This window comes from Monodelphis domestica, chromosome 5 (genome assembly GCF_027887165.1).
Source record: "Monodelphis domestica isolate mMonDom1 chromosome 5, mMonDom1.pri, whole genome shotgun sequence".
Lineage (NCBI taxonomy): Eukaryota > Metazoa > Chordata > Mammalia > Didelphimorphia > Didelphidae > Monodelphis > Monodelphis domestica.
The window spans coordinates 88,680,243-88,698,925 of record NC_077231.1 but is presented as its reverse complement, the minus strand read 5'-3'; the positions used below and the strand labels follow the sequence as shown (position 1 = coordinate 88,698,925).

The window sequence follows — 18,683 nt, the reverse complement described above, 5'->3', positions numbered from 1 at the left end:
CTGGATTTGGAGTCAGAAAGCCTGAGTTCAAACTATGCTCCTTAGTAGCTTGATTCTTATGTATATGTGACCAAGTCACTTCCTTTCTTTGGACTTCAATATCGTTGTCTATAAAATGGAAGCATTTTGACAGTGTAATTAGTATATATGGGAGCATAGCGTGAGAAGGGATCTAGGAAGACATCCTTTGTAGACTAAATACTGTGAACCCAAGTCATATATATGAAGTAATATATTTCCTTACCATTTTCAGAATGGCTAGGACTATGTTTAGTAATATTTGATTTTTCACATAGATACAAAGTGGGTTAGGATTTCTCTGATGTTACTTCTTCCCTTGCAATGGTTACCCTTTTCAAAGGAGAAAACTTTTGTGGGAAAGTGGGAGGATATTTAGAATAACAATTGATTTTGGAGAGAGGATCTGGCCCACAAAGTTGGATAACTGCATGCCTTATTACTTACCATAGCAGTTATCTCAAACCTTTTCATCCCTCTTCATGCCTTTCACAGCTCTCCCTCCTTTTATTCTCTCATCTGAGAACTCTGCCTCATATTTTATTGAAAAAAATTAAGATAATTGCCCCAAACTCCCTCTTCTCTCTCCCTCTTCATCTCACATCACCCAAATAACTTCTGCCACCTTCTTCTCATGTCTCACATGAAGAGGTGCCAAGGCAGGGAGAACAAGTAATCACATTCTACCCTTTCTTCTCCAGTAGATTATATCCTCTGTTACGGGTCTTTCTCACTTATCTTTACTCTCCCCCTGTCTTCTGGCTGCCTGCAAACATGCCCATGTCTCCCCTATTCTCAAAAACCTTTACTTGATGCAGTAATCCTTGCTGATCATCCTATATCTATCCTCTCTTTTATGGCTAGCCTTCTTGAGAAAACCATATAAAGTAGATGCTTCCACTTCCTTTCCTTTAATGTCTTAATCATGTACAGTCTAGCTTCCAACCTCATCATTCAACCAAAACTTCTTTCTCCAAAGTTCAATGGTATTTATGGAATCAGAAATGAAAGCATTGAATTGGGATTAAGCCGAGAAGATGGAAAGAGAAGTCAGAGGAGGTTTTGAGCTTGGGCAACTGAGCTCAGTAGAAATAGGGAAGTAAGGAGAATTAATAGTTCACATTCTCCATGGATGTGAGTCTCAGTAACAGCAGTCTATTGTGTAAATCTTGCCTTTGTAGAGAGCAGGAGTTCATAATGGAGAGCCTGTGAACTTATATTTTTTTAAAAAGAGATTTTGACATGTATTTCAATACAATTGGTTTCCTTTTAAAGCTTATATATTTTATTTTCTGCATTAAAAAAATAGCATTCTCTCTGAGAAGGAGGTCCATAGACTTAATCACACACACACACACACACACACACACACACACACACACACACACACACACACACACAAATAAGAACCTTTCATCTAGAGTTCTCTACTATTCAAACCTTTCCTATGAAGAGTCTCTGTTGATCCTCACAGCAAATGTAAAAGGGAGGTGGGGCTGGTGTTGTTCCTAGAAGCTTGCCCAAGGTTCCACAACTAGTTAAGAGCCAGGTTCAGAATTTTAAATCAGATTCTCTAATTCCAAATCTACTCTCTTGTACTATTTAGTTGTCCAATAACTTTTTCTCTTTTGAAAAAACAAAACAAAATTCTGTGGTATTAATGATCTTCAACAAATATGGAGGAAACCTATGTGCTATGTCTGCTTTATAAGAACACTTTAATATCTAAATATTTTATTTTTCTCTGAATTATCTGAAATATAACTTTTAACATTTTAAAAAGCTTTGCCTACTTGAATGTAGAATAGTATAACTGTCAGATCTATGGATAAGGAAAGTATTTAAGACCAAGCAAGAGACAGAGAACATTACAAAATGTAAAATGTATAATTTTGATTATATTACATTTAAAAAGTTTTGGAACAAACGAAACCAACGCAACCAAAATGAGAAGGAAAGCAAAAAAACTGGGAAAAATTATAACAGATTTCTTTGACAGAGGTCTAGTTTCTCAAATATACAAAGAACTAAGTCAAATTTATAAGCAATCAAATCATTTCCCAATTGACAAATGGTCAAAGGATATGAATAGGCAGTGTTCAGATGAAATCAAAACGATCAATAATCACATGAAAAAGTGTTCTTTTTTCATAGCTCTTTCCCAATTTATTTTTTTAATATTTTGGAAACTTTTATTAAATTAATTAACTTAGAACATTTGAAAAAGGGTTCTAAATTCCTCCTGATTAGAGAAATGCAAATCAAACAACTCTGAGGTGCCACCTCACACCTAGCAGACTGGCCAATATGACAGTAAAGGAAAATAATAAATGTTGGAGGGGATATGGCAGACACTAATGCATTGCTGATGGAGTTGTGAATTGATTCTGGAAGGCAACTTGGAATTATGCCCAAAGGATTTTAAAAGAATGACCCTTTTTGTCCAGCAATACCACTACTGGGTTTGTATCCCAAAGAGATTTAAAAAAATGGGAAAGGATCTGTTTGTACAAAATATTTATAGCTATACTTTTTGTGGTGGCCAAAAATTGGAAAATGAGGGGATGTCCCTTAACTGGGGAATGACGGAACAAATTGTGGTATATGATGGTGATGGAATACTATTATGCTATAAGGAATGATCAACTTATTGATTTCTATGAGAACTGGGCAGAACCAGGAGAACATTGTACACAGTAACTGAAACATTATGGGACGATCAGATGTAACTGACTTTGCTACTAGCAGCAATGCAATGATCCAGGCCAATCCTGAGGGACTTAAGAGAAAGATGCTATCCACATCCAGAGAAAGAACGGTGGGAGTAGAAATCCAGAAGAAAACATATAATTTGTCACTGTCTTATATGGGCATATGATTTGGGGCTTTGGTTTTAAAAGTTCACCCTATTTCAAAAATGAATAATGAGGAAATTGGTTTTCAGTGATAACATATGTATAACCCAGTGGAATTGCTTGTCAGCTCTGGGAAGGGGGAGGGAAAAGGAGAGGGAGAGAACATGAATCACAGAATCACGGAAAAATTTTTTAAAATAAAATAAAAACAACAACGAAAATAAAGCTTTACCTACTGTCCTAATGTTGACATATAAAGTAACTTTAAGACAGAAGGGCTAGGGCTAAGCAAATGGGATTAAATGACTTGCCTAGAGTCATTCAGGTAGGAAGTATATGAGCTTAAATTTGAACCCAAGTCTTCCTGACTCCAGGTCTGGTGCTCTATCCAACTGTGCTACCTACTGCCACTTAAATTTTTTTTTCAAAAATTTGAATTCTTCCCAATTCTCTCTCACCCTTTCTCTTCTCCCCTCTCACTGAGAAGGCAAGTAATTTGATATGGGTTATACATGTGCAGTCATGCAAAACATATTTTAATGTTAGTCATGTTGTGAAAAAAAAACCACATTGAAATAACAACAATAAACCAAGAAAAATAAAGTAAAAAAAAAGTTTGCTTTGATCGGCATTCAGACTCAAGCAGTTCTTTTTCTGGAGGTGGAGAGCATTTTTCCATTCTAAATTCTTCAAAATTATGTCAGATCTATTTTTTTAAACCCTCATCTTTCTGTCTTAGAATCAAAACTGTATGTTAATTCCAAGGCAGAAGGGTGGTAAGGGCTAGGCAATGGGGGGGTTAGGTGACTTGCCCAGGGTCACACAGCTAGGAAGTGTCTGATGTAGGGTCCAAATTCAGGTCTTGATCCCTCCACCCACATTACTACCCAGTTGCCTTTAGTCCAGGTACTCATTAAGCTCTCTATAATAGAACCTAGCTTTTGCCTCTCATTGTAATGATCGAAAATCAACTTTTACTTTCATTAATGTTTCTCTACACAGGTGAAAAAAAGATAAATATAGACTTAGACCTATAGAAGTGTTCATTTGTGTCATTTGTCTGACCCCTACCTTTTACAGAGGAGCTAACTGAGGCTCAGAGTAGTGATTTGACCCAAATTACACATGGAGTGTGTGCTACACAAAGTAGCTGATCTGAGATTCAAATTTAGGTCCCCAATTCCAAATATTGTACTTTAAAAAAACAGATATATTCTCATAGAGAATTTTGATATGCACAGACACATACACACAAATTGAATATGATGGATCAGCTAGGGAGACACTTGTGCTAATGGAGAAGGCAGTGGAGTTGGTATCTGAGGATCTGGGTTCAAATCCTGTGTCTGTCACTTACTCTCAGTATAACTTTAAGAAGATCAGACATGACCTTTGAAGCCCTGCCTAGCTCTAAATCTGTGAAACCAGGAAACACAGCTATGTGAAAGTATTCATCATGTATACTAATCATTTTACCTTTTGAATTATTTTTTAAGTATTTAGAGCTTCGTTTCAATAAACATATTCGTCTCTGTGGAACAATCCTCTTCATCTTTCAAACGGTTAGTAATTCTTCAGTGTCTTTTTTTATGTTCATATGATCATTCTTGTTTATTGAGGTCTCAATGATGTTTTTTCCTTCAAGTAAACGGAGCAGGCATAAATATCTATAATAAATTTATTGTCTTACAAAAAACATTGTCTACAAATATGGGGATACAAGAAAAGATGTTTGCAGTCAAGTGCCTGGTGGTCAGCAGCCAGTATGACTCAGAAAGGAGATGGGATGAAACAAGAAATTCCATACCCACATGACAAAACCTTCATAACTGAGGTTAAAGCTTTAAACCCAAAATATGAGTCATGTTCTCAAGCCCATTGCAAAAGATCAGAGACTTCTAATTAACAATGATTCATCATCACTGAATAATCATACCACTTTACATTAAATTATTATATAAGTAAATAATATATTTAACATTGTTTTAGAACTGTAGTGTCAAATTGCTTAACTATTAACCAAAAGAGAATGCTAAATATTCACTGTAACACTGTTTAATAAAAGGGAAAAGGGAAAAGAAAGGATTCATATTCATTGGCTTATCAATAATTCTTCGATTTACTATGATAACTTTTTTACTGAATTAGAAAAAAACCATAACAAAATTCATTTGGAAGAACAAAAGGTCAAGGATATTAAGGGAAATAATGAAAAAATGTGAAGGAACGTGGCCTTGCAGTACCAGATCTCAAACTATACTATAAAGCAGTGGTCATCAAAACAGTATGGTACTGGCTAAGAGACAGAAGGGAGGATCATTGGAATAGATTTGGGGTAAATGACCTCAGCAATACAGTGTATGATAAATGCAAAGATCCCATCTTTTGGGACAAGAACCTACTATTTGACAAAAACTACTGGGAAAATTGGAAAACAGTATGGGAGAGAATAGGTTTAGATAAACTCCAAATGGGTCAATGACTTGAATATAAAAAAGGTTACTATAAGTAAATTAGATGAACATAGAATAGTATACCTGTAAGATCTTTGGGAAAGAAAAGATTTTAAGACCAAGCAAGAGTTATAAAAAATTACAAAATGTAAAATAAATAATTTTGATTATATTAAACTAAAAAGTTTTTGTACAAACAAAATCAATGCAACCAAAATTAAAAGGGAAGTAACAAATTGAGAAAAAATCTTTATAACAAAAACCTCTGACAAAGGTCTAATCACTCAAATTTATGAGGAGCTAAATCAATTATACAAAAAAAAATCAAGCCACTCCCCAATTGATAAATGGGAAAGGGACATGCATAGGCAATATTCAGATAAAGAAATCAAAACTATTAATAAGCACATGATAATGAAAACAATTTTTAAGAGTTACAAATATCAGTTTTCCACACATCTCCAGTGTCTTTAAAAAAATAAAGTATTTTTGGAAACAAAGTACTTTGGTTTTTTGTTTAGAATAATGTTTATGTTATCTGGGCATCTGTTTTAAGGAGCTGCTAAGCAGAATATGGAATGTTTAAATGAAAAAGGAGAAAGATAAGAGTTGGAAACAGTAGTCTGATACTGCAGAATATTATCCATGGAGAGTTAAACAACCTACAGAAAACATTCCTGTTTCTTAAACCAAGAAGATAATTAAAACCAAGAGGTTCCAATATAAATCTAATTTAAAGAATAAAAGTATTTTCATGGGAAATTTTCTGGAGTTACTAGTAACTCTTAGATCTATAGAGACTTACAGTTTGAAATGTACTTTCCTTATCTATAGGAGTAGTGAAGCTGGCAATGAAGGATCTGTGGGTACTATGTGGGAATGAGCATATGTGTGGCAGTTGTTTCTACCACTGCAGATCCAGCTCCAAGTTCTCCACAAATAATAATACAGAGATGTGCATGAGAAGTTGATTCAAACTGGAATCAAAAGTATGGGAAAGTAGGGGGCAGCTGGGTAGCACAGTGGATTGAGAGTCAGGCCTAGAGACTAGTGGACCTAGGTTCAAATCTGGCCTCAGACACTTCCCAGCTGTGTGACCCTGGGCAAGTCACTTGACTCCCATTGCCTAGCCCTTACCACTCTTCTGCCTTGGAACCAATACACAGTTTTGACTCTAAGACAGAAGGCAAAGGTTAAAAAAAATATGGGAAAGTAGATCAGTGTGAAGCCAAGGATACTAATGATCCCCTGAAATGCTTGGGGTTACTGATGTGTCCAAATGCTATCATAAAACACCTCCACTGACTTATCCATTTCAACATTTCTTCCATTGTGAATGAAAATTTTAGCAAGGTATGTTAGAGTCTCCAAATTATGAAACAATGGAGAAGAGTGGAGAGTTGATTTTTTCCCCCTTTAAACTGTTACTTATTCCTTTTGGCAACTGAAAGCCATGTAGAACTTTGCCAGGTTGTCTCAGTGATGTCTGGTCCAAATTTGTATTCCAGTTTTCCAGGAGGTAGGATAAAAATACAGGAGAGGAGAATGCATATTTGTATATATGTCACTGGTGGTATCTATCTCCACCACCAGTTGGAACTTCCCCATGTCACTGCCAGAAGTACTCAGAAACGTGATAGATCATTTCCTGCAAAGGAACTTATTGGACATGCCCATGGCACCCTCTGTGGAGCAGAGGTCCTCATTACAGCAGACATGGAAATGAAGTTCTATTAAGAGAAAATAAAGGTGGCAGCTAGGTGGTTGAGTGGATTGAGAGTCAGTAGGTCCTGGATTTAAATTTGGCCTCAAATACTTCCTAGTGGTATGACCCTGGGCAAATCACTTAAGCTCCATGGCTAGCCCTTACTGCTTTTCTGCCTTGGAAACATATAGATTCTAAGGTAGAAAGTAAACATTTTAAAAAGAGAGAAAATAAAGGCTTTGTTTTACTTCAATGACTGGGTGGAAAACAACTAAAGAGATAATGCTATATCAGTAAATACCATATGCTATCATAAAGACAAAAATGAAGAATGTCTACAATATGTAGTCCTACTAAAGGAAAACAAGGAGAGATAGGAACATGGGAGCATAGAATGCCAGAGCTGAAAGGGACCTTAATGACCACTGAGTCCATCCCTTCCCTCAGAGGTATCCCTTCTAGCCTCCCCATAGAGAGCTCCAGTGAGAGGAACCCTACTTCTTGTTACATGGTCTGTTCCACTGTTGGGGCAGTGAGGTGATGCAGTCAAAGGAGTTTGGGGTCTGGAATTAGGGAGACAACTCTTCCTTAGTTCAAATTTAGCCTCAGACTCTTAGTTGCTGTGTGAGTAAATTATTTAGCCCTGTTTGCCTTTGTTCCTCATCTGCAAAATGAGCTGGAGAAGGGAAAGCAAACTACTCCAGTGTTTTTGTTAAGAAACCCCCAAATAGAGTCCCCCAAAGGTAGATCTGACCGAAACAAAGCAACAACAGAATGTAATGGATGATATCACCAGGAAGGGGAGAGAAGTGCATTATTTCTAAGGGAGTTAAATGAGTAATGGGGAAGGGAGTGGGCCAACCCAGAGGAAAATATATAAGCATTAGGGGGACTAAATGAAATATTTGTAAAACCCTTTGCAAAACGTTGAAAACAGTAAAAAAAATGCTAGTTATTGTTATTAGAATTAGAAGAGGTTATAACATAGTTTGTTAATTAATTGTCATTGATGAGTAAATAAAAATAAGCATTTACTATGTTCCAGGAACAGTGCTAAGTGCTGGGGATATAAGGTGGTTTCTTTGTTGGACAGCTCCAATTGATGGATGTTTTACCTTTGACAGTTGCATGCCATAAGGAAACAAAATAGTCCCTGCCTTCAAGAAACTTGTATTCTGAAAAGAGAAGACAATCTGTATAAAGGGGTTAGATGTGGAAGAGCAGGAGAATGTGGAAGTTGCACTACAGTTGTTTGAAAGTGGCTGGGAAATAGTATGAATGTCCTGGGATTAAGCAAGATAAAATGAAATTAGAGCCCAGCATGTTGGAGTGGAAGACTGAGTTCTTATGAGAGAAGGATGAGATCAGAGTACAGGCAGTATGACTTGGAGATGACTGTGTGTATATGTTTACCTTGGGTTTTGATTAAACATCAAATCAATAGGCACAAAGATTAATGAGTAGGTTCCTACAATGAACCCATTTGTTTTGGAAAGATGAAACTAGATAACCCCTAGAACAGGAGAAAGCACGAGAAGCTCGTCTATCTATACCCAAGATATAAGTGCAACAAGAGAAAGAGGGGGAATCATAAACTTGAATACTAAGAAGGCTATAATTTAAAAAAAGTTCTTACGCATTTGAGAATTTTATATACACATTTTATTTTCTGGCTTTTCTTGTCTAGATTCTTTATACTGGGATTGTTATTTATGCTCCAGCTCTTGCTCTGAATCAAGGTAAATTTTGCACATTTAACAGTGCTACACATGGTTAATTTTGACTAAGCCTCTCCACTCAGAGGGAAGGAGGGTCCCCAGGGCCAGGGGGTATTGAGGAAGTGTGCTTTGCAGAGTTCACATGATTGTGCAGGAAGAAGTATTTCTAGTGACAGGTAAAGTCTAGGGGAGCAACCAGGTGTGAAATGATGAGATGGATACCCTGGGTCTTCTCCCCAAATGGAGGCTCTGGGAGGAGCTTCTTGAGATCACACAAAGCCTCTGTTGCAGAACCAGGTTTTGAAACCAGGTCCTCTTCCTCCAAATCTAATCCTGTTTCAACCGCAGGTGTTTTTGTTTTGTGAAATCTTACTGACATTTGGGGTATGGTTCTTGAGAATTAATTAAAATGGCCACACTTTATGGGTTTAATTTTTCCCCTCTTTCTTCTTCAGTCACAGGATTCGACCTGTGGGGTGCAATCATTGTCACAGGAGTGGTCTGCACTTTCTATTGCACAATGGTATGCTTGCCACTTAATTCCTTTGGAACACTTCTCATGAAGTCTACATAATTAAGAATTTTAGGTGTTAGGCACTGTCCCTCTTACTGTCAGAAAATAGATTGATCATATTTCTTTAACTATAGGATGTAAGAGAGTATTCAGAGGTAAAAAAGTTTATATTTCCTCATCATATCTGATGATTTTTTTTTATAGTGGGGTGGGAATATTCAGGTAAATTTAGAGGGAGTTAGGATCTTGATACAGTGCACTAATCTAATTAGGTAGTGTAGTATAGTAGGGGGAAAACCCCTATGGGATCTAGAGACTGAAGTTTGGACTTCACTCTTTGGCCAGGCCCCTTACTACCTCTGTATTCATTTGGATAAGTCATTTAACCTCTCTGGCCCAAGTTCCTCATCTGTAAAGTTAAGGTAGAGCATTAAGTGACCTTTAAGATCCTTTCCAGCTCCTTCAAGACAATGATCAGACTGGTAATATTTTAATGTGCTTTTCCTAACAAGGGTGGTTTCAAAGCTGTCATCTGGACAGATGTTTTCCAAGTTGGAATCATGGTGGCAGGACTTTTGTCCGTAATCATACAGGGTGCTGAGATTCAAGGTGGAATCAGCAATATTCTAAATGATTCCTATCATGGAGGAAGATTAAACTTCTGGGAGTAAGTTTACATTTGTCTTTTATGCATATATCTATGTGTGTGTGTATGTGTGTTATTGGGATAAATTTTCAGTGGAAAGAGTAGTATTTGAAAATTTAATTAAATTTTGGTTATAATTACTTAGTTTTTTGAATTTTAAATAATACATTTTGAATTTAAATTTTAACAGGAAGGGACACCCACCATTATGTAGTTTCTGTATGATATTTTCTCAGATTAATGGATAAGTAGAGGAGGTGTTCTTGCTTGGTTGCATCAGTTTTCTGATTTATTTCCATTACACTTTTCCTGTGAGATCACATAAAAATATGCATATATATCAAAGTCTTAAATTTAGAATAATATGAAGACTAGGATTACAAATGTAATGTTTTCAGTTCAGTTCAGTTGAAAGCAGCCAAAGAAAGTATGAAGATAGGATTAATTCTCCTCTTGCCTATTTTAAAATTTAACTATTAAATTGCTTGCAATTCTACTTTTGGTCAGCAGGTGGTACTACTGGCTAGGGGTTAGGGTTTCATAAAGCTTGTGGGCGGGGTCTTCCAGAGAATTCAGAGAAGAAAATTGTTGTAAGTACAGGCAGGCCCTTATCAATTAGCCTTTGAGTGGAGGGCAGAAAAGCCTTAGCCCCAGACTAAATTTAAGAGGGACAACAAGAAAAAGCAAAAGATTTCTATTTTAGGCAAAATAAAACACACTTTCTTGTAGGTAAAGTTCTCAGGATAATAGGCCATATGGGTAGGAAGCCCCTTCTCTGAGTTGCCCTGGGGGCAAAAAAGGGTTTTCTGATATGCTTATTCTTAATGGATTTGAAAGCTTTTCAGGATTAAAGGAGTAGTTTTAGTTGATTCTGCTTCCACTGACTGCTCTTCCTAGTAGAGACATGTGAGGTTTGGAAGGGCTCGAGATGGAAGCTTGTTGGGGCAGGGTCCTCCCTCCCCCCCCAGGTAAGGGTGGGGTGGAAGTGTCTCCCCAAGAAAAAAAAAGCCAGCTTACATGGCAGCAGCAAACAATTGGTTATTCAGCTGTTTTTAGTTTAAGGGGAAAAGAAAAAAATAAGAATTTAGGATTTATCCTTCCTCTAACAAACAGATCAATAGCTGTAGGTTTTAACTCCAGAATTAGCTACTAAAAGCTGACTGAGGGATAGTTTAGAGATAGTAGAAGGGGAAGGGAATTATCAGAAAATTGAAGGTGCTCTTCAAACTTTTCTGGTTTGCCAATTAATGTAAGAGTTTAAATTTAGGTTTTATGCTAAATATGAGAATTCTAAAGTGATATTGTGGTCTCTGATTTAAAAATATTGTAGCTTAAGTCAAAATGACTTTTAGCAGCTTTATTACAAGGAGGTAGAAAGAGTGAAAGTGGAAAAATGTAGATAAAGAGACAGATTTTAATAAGCCTACAAGCCCTTCTCCCAGAAGCCAGGCTCAGCCCCTTAGGGCTTCTCCAAGACTGTCTCCACATGGATTTCCTGGTAATCCTCAACCAGAAGTCCCCATGGTGTCTTCAGCCAGGATTCCACCAATGCAGTCTCCTCCAAAGCCAAGGCAGGAATCTCAGTCACCTCCTCTAGACCAGCTCACTGGAGCAGAGTAAATGAATCCTTGAACTGGCCTTTTTAAAGCAGCTTCCTTGATATCACTTCCTGTTGCTCCCCCATTTTATGGGAACCAATTGTACTCTTTCAATTTGCCTAGCACTGCCCAAGGGCAGGGGAGTGACCTTTGGAGGTGTGACTCTCTTACTTACTGATAAGTAGGGGTACTTTAAGTTCTTGATTTGATTAGCTAAAAATAGGCAAGGAGAGTTAATCCTATCTTCACAAAAGTGTTCATAAAACTGAAAGATCAACTAGAGTAGTGGATAGCACAAGATACTGTTTGTGTTGAATTTCAATTAGAAATGACAATATTTTAACATCTTAAATAATATAATTTTTTAAAGTTTGTAGCATTCATATTCCAGAGGTATTGGATCTTATGACTGCATTAATACTTGAAGGATACTTTGTCTTATTTTGTTTGATCCTCACAACAACCCTCCCCATCTTACATTTGAGTCACACAGCTAGTTAAGTGTAGGATTCTGGATTTAAACCCAAGTCTTCTTGACTCACGATTCAGCACTCTACTGTGTCATCTAGCTGCCTACATGCCTACATACTTTATGTTTTTATTTTGTTCGTTTCATTTTTTTTTAGGTCCTTAGAGTTCAAATTTTTCATTTGTCTGGGTTTAAATGTAAAATGTGTTCTATGTAACGTAATGTCTCCTCTCCTCCTCCCCCTTTCTTTTCATTTAGCTTCAATCCAAATCCGTTGCAAAGGTACAGCTTCTGGACTATCCTCATTGGGGGGACCTTCACATCAGCCAGTATCTATGGCATCAATCAATCCCAGGTCCAGAGGTACATCGCCTGTAAAAGCAGATTCCAAGCAAAAATGTAAGACTCTGGTATCAACAGTTTTAAATGACCTTCAGTTATAAGAAATGTTTATTTAACTCTATATAATGGTAAATATGGCAGCCAGGTGGCACATTGGATGGAGTGTCAGGCCTGGAGTCAGGAAAACTCATTATCTTCGGGACCTCAGACACTTAGTAGCTGTGTGACCATGAGCAAGTCACTTAATCCTGATTGTCTTAGTTTTCCTCATCTGTACAATGAGCTAAAGAAGGAAATGGCAAACCAGCACAGTATCTGTCAGACTGAAAATAACTGAACAACATAATGGTAAATGATGATGATGATGGTGGTAGTGGTGGTGGTAGTGATGATTCCTCCCAATCATGGGATCATGATGGGGTGGATAAAATGTTGGGGATAGAGTCAGACCTGAATTTATTTCTTTGCTCTAATATATACCAGCTATGAGATCATGGTTAAGTCTTTACTGCTCAGTGGATCAGACAATTCTATTCATTTATTTTTACAATCAACATTTATAGGCAAATTGTTCATCTGTATCACTGGCATTTTACTCAGTCATAATAAGATCACAGGTCTGGGCAAAAATGATGTTGATGATGGCAGCTGATTTTTATAAAGCACCCTGATTTTTAGCAAAATGCTTTACATAAATAATTTCATTTTATGTGCAAAACAACATTGAGAAGTCGGTATTACAGGCATTCCCCCCCTTTTTTTTAAAGACTTGAGAAACTTTTTATTTCTCGTAAATAAATGATTCTTATAGTTTTCCTCTTTACTTGTAAGATCTTCAAACTTGCAAAAAAAAAAAAACAGTTTGTTTCCCTAAACACAGGCTGAGAAAAATCTCAGCAGGACATATGTTTATTCAAAGGAAAACATGTGGCTGGCTCCATTGTCTCTTAGAAAAATTTTGCATAAAAAATTCAAGACTTTCTGCAAAACTATGCACCTTTTGCTTTCCAGAACCCTAAATCCACGTTCAGTGCAATTCTATGGCTTCTCATCTCCATAGAAAATACAGAGCAGAAGATACCTCTGCATTGTCTCTGTTTTACAGATGAAAGAAATGAGACTGAGAAGGATTAAGTGACTTGCTCAGGGTTACACAGCTAATAGGAACTGGAGGTGAAATTCAAACCCAGGACTTTACATTAAGTCTAGCACTTTAGAGAGGCCACTGGTCAGAGACACAGATTTGGAGGCAATGGACCTGGATTCAAAACCTAATTCTGACACTGTCTGTGTTGGACAATTTACCTCTCTGGACCTGTTTCCTCATCTGTAACATAAAGAGTTTAAACTAGATGATGTTCCAGGCCCCTGATTCTTAAGGAAGAGGAAGGGAAAGACTTCACTATTTTTAGCTCGGTGTCACAGTGGTTAGAGTACCATATTTGGAGTTAGGAAGATCTGAGTTCAAATCTTTCCACTGACACTTAATGGACACTTTATGAAAGCAAATGCTTTTCTTTGAGGGGCCCCCAGTAAGCCATTTGAAAGATCCAGAATCACTGCACTGAGGATTGACATGTTTCCTTGTTTTCTAACATTGATGACTTGGGGAAGATAAATCATTTTAGTCAAAAGGATCCATCTCAGAACTAAAATTGGTTGCCATGGCAACTTAACACATTTATGTGCAGGTGGGTCTACTTGAATGGCACTATGGTTAATTACAGGTAGTCACAGGTGAATGTGATTGTGGTAGCTATAGGTGTGTAGATCTAAGTAGGAGAGCAGCATAAATACCTGCATTTAATTACTAATAAAATGGAAATGAATGCCCTACCTATTTTACCCAGTGTCTTTAGTATTCCAAAGCATTTAGGTACCTACTTAACCAAGTGAAAAAAGTTAGAGGAGATGATTATTTGGAACTATGTATAAAAACATTATCTTCATAATAACTAAATAATTTATTTACCTGATTGTTTCATCATGATGTGGCATGACCACACTCTGTAATCTTGTAGGATTTCTACTAAATTTATATATATATATATATATATTAGTTATATAGAATAGCTATTTTTTATTATCATTTTTATTTTCAAAATTTCCCATGGTTACATGATTCATGTTTTTTTCCTCCCCTCATCCTTCCCACCTCCAGGACTTGACAAGCAATTCCACTGGGTTATATGGAATATATGGAATAACAATTTTTAATATTCATTTTGAAAAATTTGAGTTCCAAATTCTCTCCCTCCTGCCCATTCCCCTTCTTTGGGAAGGCAAGCAATTTGGTATAGATTATACATAAGGAGTAATGCAAAACATATTTCCATATCAATCATATTGCAAAATAAAACACAGATTGCCATCCCCACCCCAAACAAACAAGAAAAATGAAGTAAAAACATATATACTTTGATTTGCATTCAGACCCCATCAATTCTTTCTCTGGAGGTGAATAGCATTTTCATCAGAAGTTCTTCAGAATTGCCTTGGATCATTGATTTGCTGAGAATAGTTAAGTCATTCACAGTCAATCATTATACAATATTGCTGTTATTATGTACAGTGTTCTCCTGGTTCTGCTCCATTCACTTGGAGCATCATTTCATCTAAGTTTTCAGGTTTTTCTGAAACTATCCCCTTATTAATTTCTTTCTTTTTTTAAAACCCTTACCTTCTGTCTTATAATTAATACTGTGTATTGGTTCTAAGGTAGAAGAGTGGTAAGGGCTAGACAATAGAGGTTAAGTGACTTGCCCAGGGTCACATAGCTAGGAAGTGTCTGAGGCCATATTTGAACCCAGGACCTCTCATCTCTGGGTCTGGCTCCCAATCCACTGAACCACCCAGCTGCTCTGTAATCCCCTTATTCATTTATTACAGAACAATAGTATTCCATTACAATCAGATAGTGCAACCTGTTTAGCCACTCCCCAGTTGTTGGAAATTGCCTCAATTTCCAATTCTTTGACACCACAAAAAGAACTACCATCTAATATTTTTTGTACATAAAGGTCATTTTCCTTTTCCTTCTTGCACAAAAATCTCTTTGGGATACAGACCTAGTAGTTGTATTCCTGTGTCAAAGGGTTTGCCTACTTTTATAGCCCTTTGGGCATAGTTCCAAATTACCCTCCAGAATGGCTAGATTAGTTTTGTAGGATTTCTAAAGAAAGCAGTTAGTGGAGAGTGAAAGAAGGAACTTGAATCCAATTGTCAGGCTTCAAGTTTAGTGGCATTACCTCCATGCTATAATGCAACCCACATTTCTAATAATAGAAAGATTGCTAAATCAGAGCAAAAATCTTTTTTTCTGTGTCTAGTTAATGATAATATGTTTATCTTGATGTAATATGGAAGCAAAACCAGTTTTATTTTCTTCCCTCTCCCCCACACTCATCCATACTGTGTTGCTGCCTTTTGCTGTTTGTCCTTAATTTTCAGAGGATCAGAGTGATGTCTTGAATTATTTGTGAATTGGATTTAAGTGAGGTAGAGTTGTACAAAGTCATCTGCCTCATTTTCTCTTCCAGAGCCATTGAAGTCCAGTGGCAGGACAAAAGTCATGATTGGTGATGACCAAGAATGCAGTAGATGCTTGACCAAGCTCTAGTGCTCCAGAGCACATGTTTCAGCTGCCTTTATGGCTGTTGTGACAAATTTTTCTCCACTCCATTCTGCTGGGGGAAGTCTTGACATGCTTGGGACAAACATTCCCCTAACTCATCGGTGGGATTCTGGCCCATCAATTACCCTCAGCCTGGTTTAATCCATCTGCCAAGATGATTTTATTGGAACCACAAGTTCCAGTTGAGTGCCAGGTGGGAGCCAAAGATGGGTGAGCAGCCCTGAAAAGGGGCTCTCACACAGAGGTTCTAGACCTCCTTTTATCTCAATGCTTCCTTTTACATTCAAATGATGAAATTTTATTTTTGTTGCAGGTCTCTTTATATAAATCTTGTAGGACAATGGACAATTCTTGCCTGTACAGTGTTTTGTGGGCTTGCAATTTATTCAAGGTACCATGACTGTGATCCTTGGACTTCAAAGAAAATATCAGCACCAGACCAGGTTCAGTATTTTTGCTTTTTTATGAATTCATTAGCCAAATTAATCAAACATATTATGAAATGGTCATGCTTATTCAGAAAAATTTACATGTTAGGCAAAAAAAGAAATGAAGGAACATTCGTTATCATGAGCTAGAATTAAAGATTTAGCAAATTTGTACTTTTAAAATGATGGCTGGATGAGGAATCCTGGGGCTGAAATTAAAATGTGAAGACATTTTAAGAGTTTGCATTAATAATGATATTTCCAAATGATAATTACTAGACTTGATGAATCTCAGTCATGTTTTAAAATTAGTTTAATTTCAAATGTAAATATTGGTATAAAGAAATAGAGAAACTACACAACCACAGAGCTGTTTTGAAGTGTTTTAGTCAATTGACAAATATTTATTAAACTCCTACTATGTGCCAGACACTGCTAAGCACTGTTTTCAAATAGCTCTGAGATCCATCATGGTACTACAGAACAGGATTTAGAATTGGATACTCCAAAGAGGTCCTGAGCTAAAAGGCATGTTTATATGTTTATAATTTAGAAATAGTTATTTTAAAAAAAATGAAAATAAAGTTTTGGCACAGAGCTATATACTATTATCTGAAACATTAATTTATGTGAAATAACTTATTCTCTGATAATTCTGGATAATGAGAAATTGATCCGTGTCCCTTATCAGTAAAAAATAAAATATTTATTTGACAATAAGGAACAACATTATTAAATCTTGAACTTTTTCAGCTCATGCCCTATTTGGTGTTGGACATTCTTCGAGATTATCCAGGTCTTCCAGGACTCTTTGTGGCATGTGTATATGGTGGAACATTGAGGTATGGAGTTTATGTAATTCATGAAGTATGATTTTTGGGAATGCTTTATAATGATGTTCATATTTTCATGAGCTAAAGTTGGATTTTAGACATAAGGATGATAGCCATGCTCCTCATGTATGTATCTAATACTTCAAAGAACTGGGATTTCATCGTGTCTATAGAATAAACAAGATAATGTTTTTAAAGTACTTAATACGTCATCATCATCATTATATGTAGCATGTTACCATATTCTCTTTAATTAATGATAATGCCTAAATATCAACAATTTTTACTTCAAAATGTTTCACTATTTACCAAAAATACATAGCCTAACAATTTGTCTAAAATATACATATGCAGAGGCAGCCTAGCATGGTACACTGTATTTGTCTTTGAGTCAAGAACATCTGGTTTTAAACTTGGTTTTTTATACTTTCTTGATCTACTTCCTTGGGGAAGTCATAACCTCTTTCTACTTTGGGCAGTACTCTAGAACTTTAAGATATATGTTTTGTTGTTTGTATTGTAAAGACTTTCTTCCTATTCCAATGAAATCCCAGGTTGCTGATGCATTGATGTACAAGTGTGACCACAATATGGGAAAGGAAAGACAGAGAGCAAGCAAACAATTATGTACAAATAGATGAAATACAGGAAAAATAGAAAATAATGAAGACAGGGAATGTACTAGAAATAAGAAGGGTTGGAAAAAGCTTTCTGTGGAAGACTGGATTTTAGTTGGGATTTGAATGAATCCAGGGAGGCCAGGAGGTAAGAGATGAGGAATGAGAGTTTCTAGGCATGAGGGAGAGAATGCTTAAAGCAGAGAGTGTTTTGGTGCTTGAACAGCCAGGAAGCCAGTGACACTGGCTGAAAGAGTATTTGGTAGGGAGTAAGGTATTAGAAGGCTGGTAATCAGGGTCTAGGTTATAAAAAAGCTTTGAATGTCAAGCAGAAAATTTTCTCTTTGATCCTGAATATGATAAGGAACCAAGGGAGTTTACTGAGTGACATGGTTGAAACTTCAAGGTTCAATTCCTGCCTCTGAAATATACTGGATATCCTACACTGTACATTTACTTAAATTACTCTCTCTGACCCAAGCAACAATCTTGGAGAACAAGTTGCTAAGCAGTAGCCCATCTTGTAGTGTGTATTAGAAGCTTTTTTCACCAATAAAATCACCTATTGGGATCCCTCCAACCACTGTTCCTCTCTAAAATTATAGTATATGTTTAGGAACATGGACATCAATAGTCCTTTTATTATAGAGGTGGGGGAAAAATCAGCCATTTTACCTTCATCTTTGTCAGTTGCATTTTTCTGAGAGAAAGAAGGTAGATGGGTGTAGTAGCAAGATTTAAAATCAGACAACATGGGTTTGAAAAGTCTCAAGTCTGCCACTTGTTGCAGGTGTAACCTTGGTCAAGTTGCTTCCTTTTTCTTTTCTTTCTTTTCTTTTTTTTTTAGTTTTAA

General features: G+C 36.6%; 1 protein-coding gene across 1 annotated transcript in view; it reads left to right on the top strand.

Annotated features, from left to right (window-relative positions):
* The window catches only part of LOC100020632 (sodium-coupled monocarboxylate transporter 1-like), a 51,668-nt gene that overhangs the window by 3,483 nt on the left and 29,502 nt on the right, over positions 1 to 18,683 (top strand). The window contains exons 2-8 of the mRNA XM_007503305.3: positions 4,370 to 4,435; positions 8,719 to 8,770; positions 9,205 to 9,272; positions 9,776 to 9,930; positions 12,235 to 12,375; positions 16,266 to 16,395; positions 17,134 to 17,222. Of these exons, the coding sequence (XP_007503367.1) occupies positions 4,370 to 4,435; positions 8,719 to 8,770; positions 9,205 to 9,272; positions 9,776 to 9,930; positions 12,235 to 12,375; positions 16,266 to 16,395; positions 17,134 to 17,222 (701 nt within the window). The remainder of the gene's footprint in view (positions 1 to 4,369; positions 4,436 to 8,718; positions 8,771 to 9,204; positions 9,273 to 9,775; positions 9,931 to 12,234; positions 12,376 to 16,265; positions 16,396 to 17,133; positions 17,223 to 18,683) is intronic.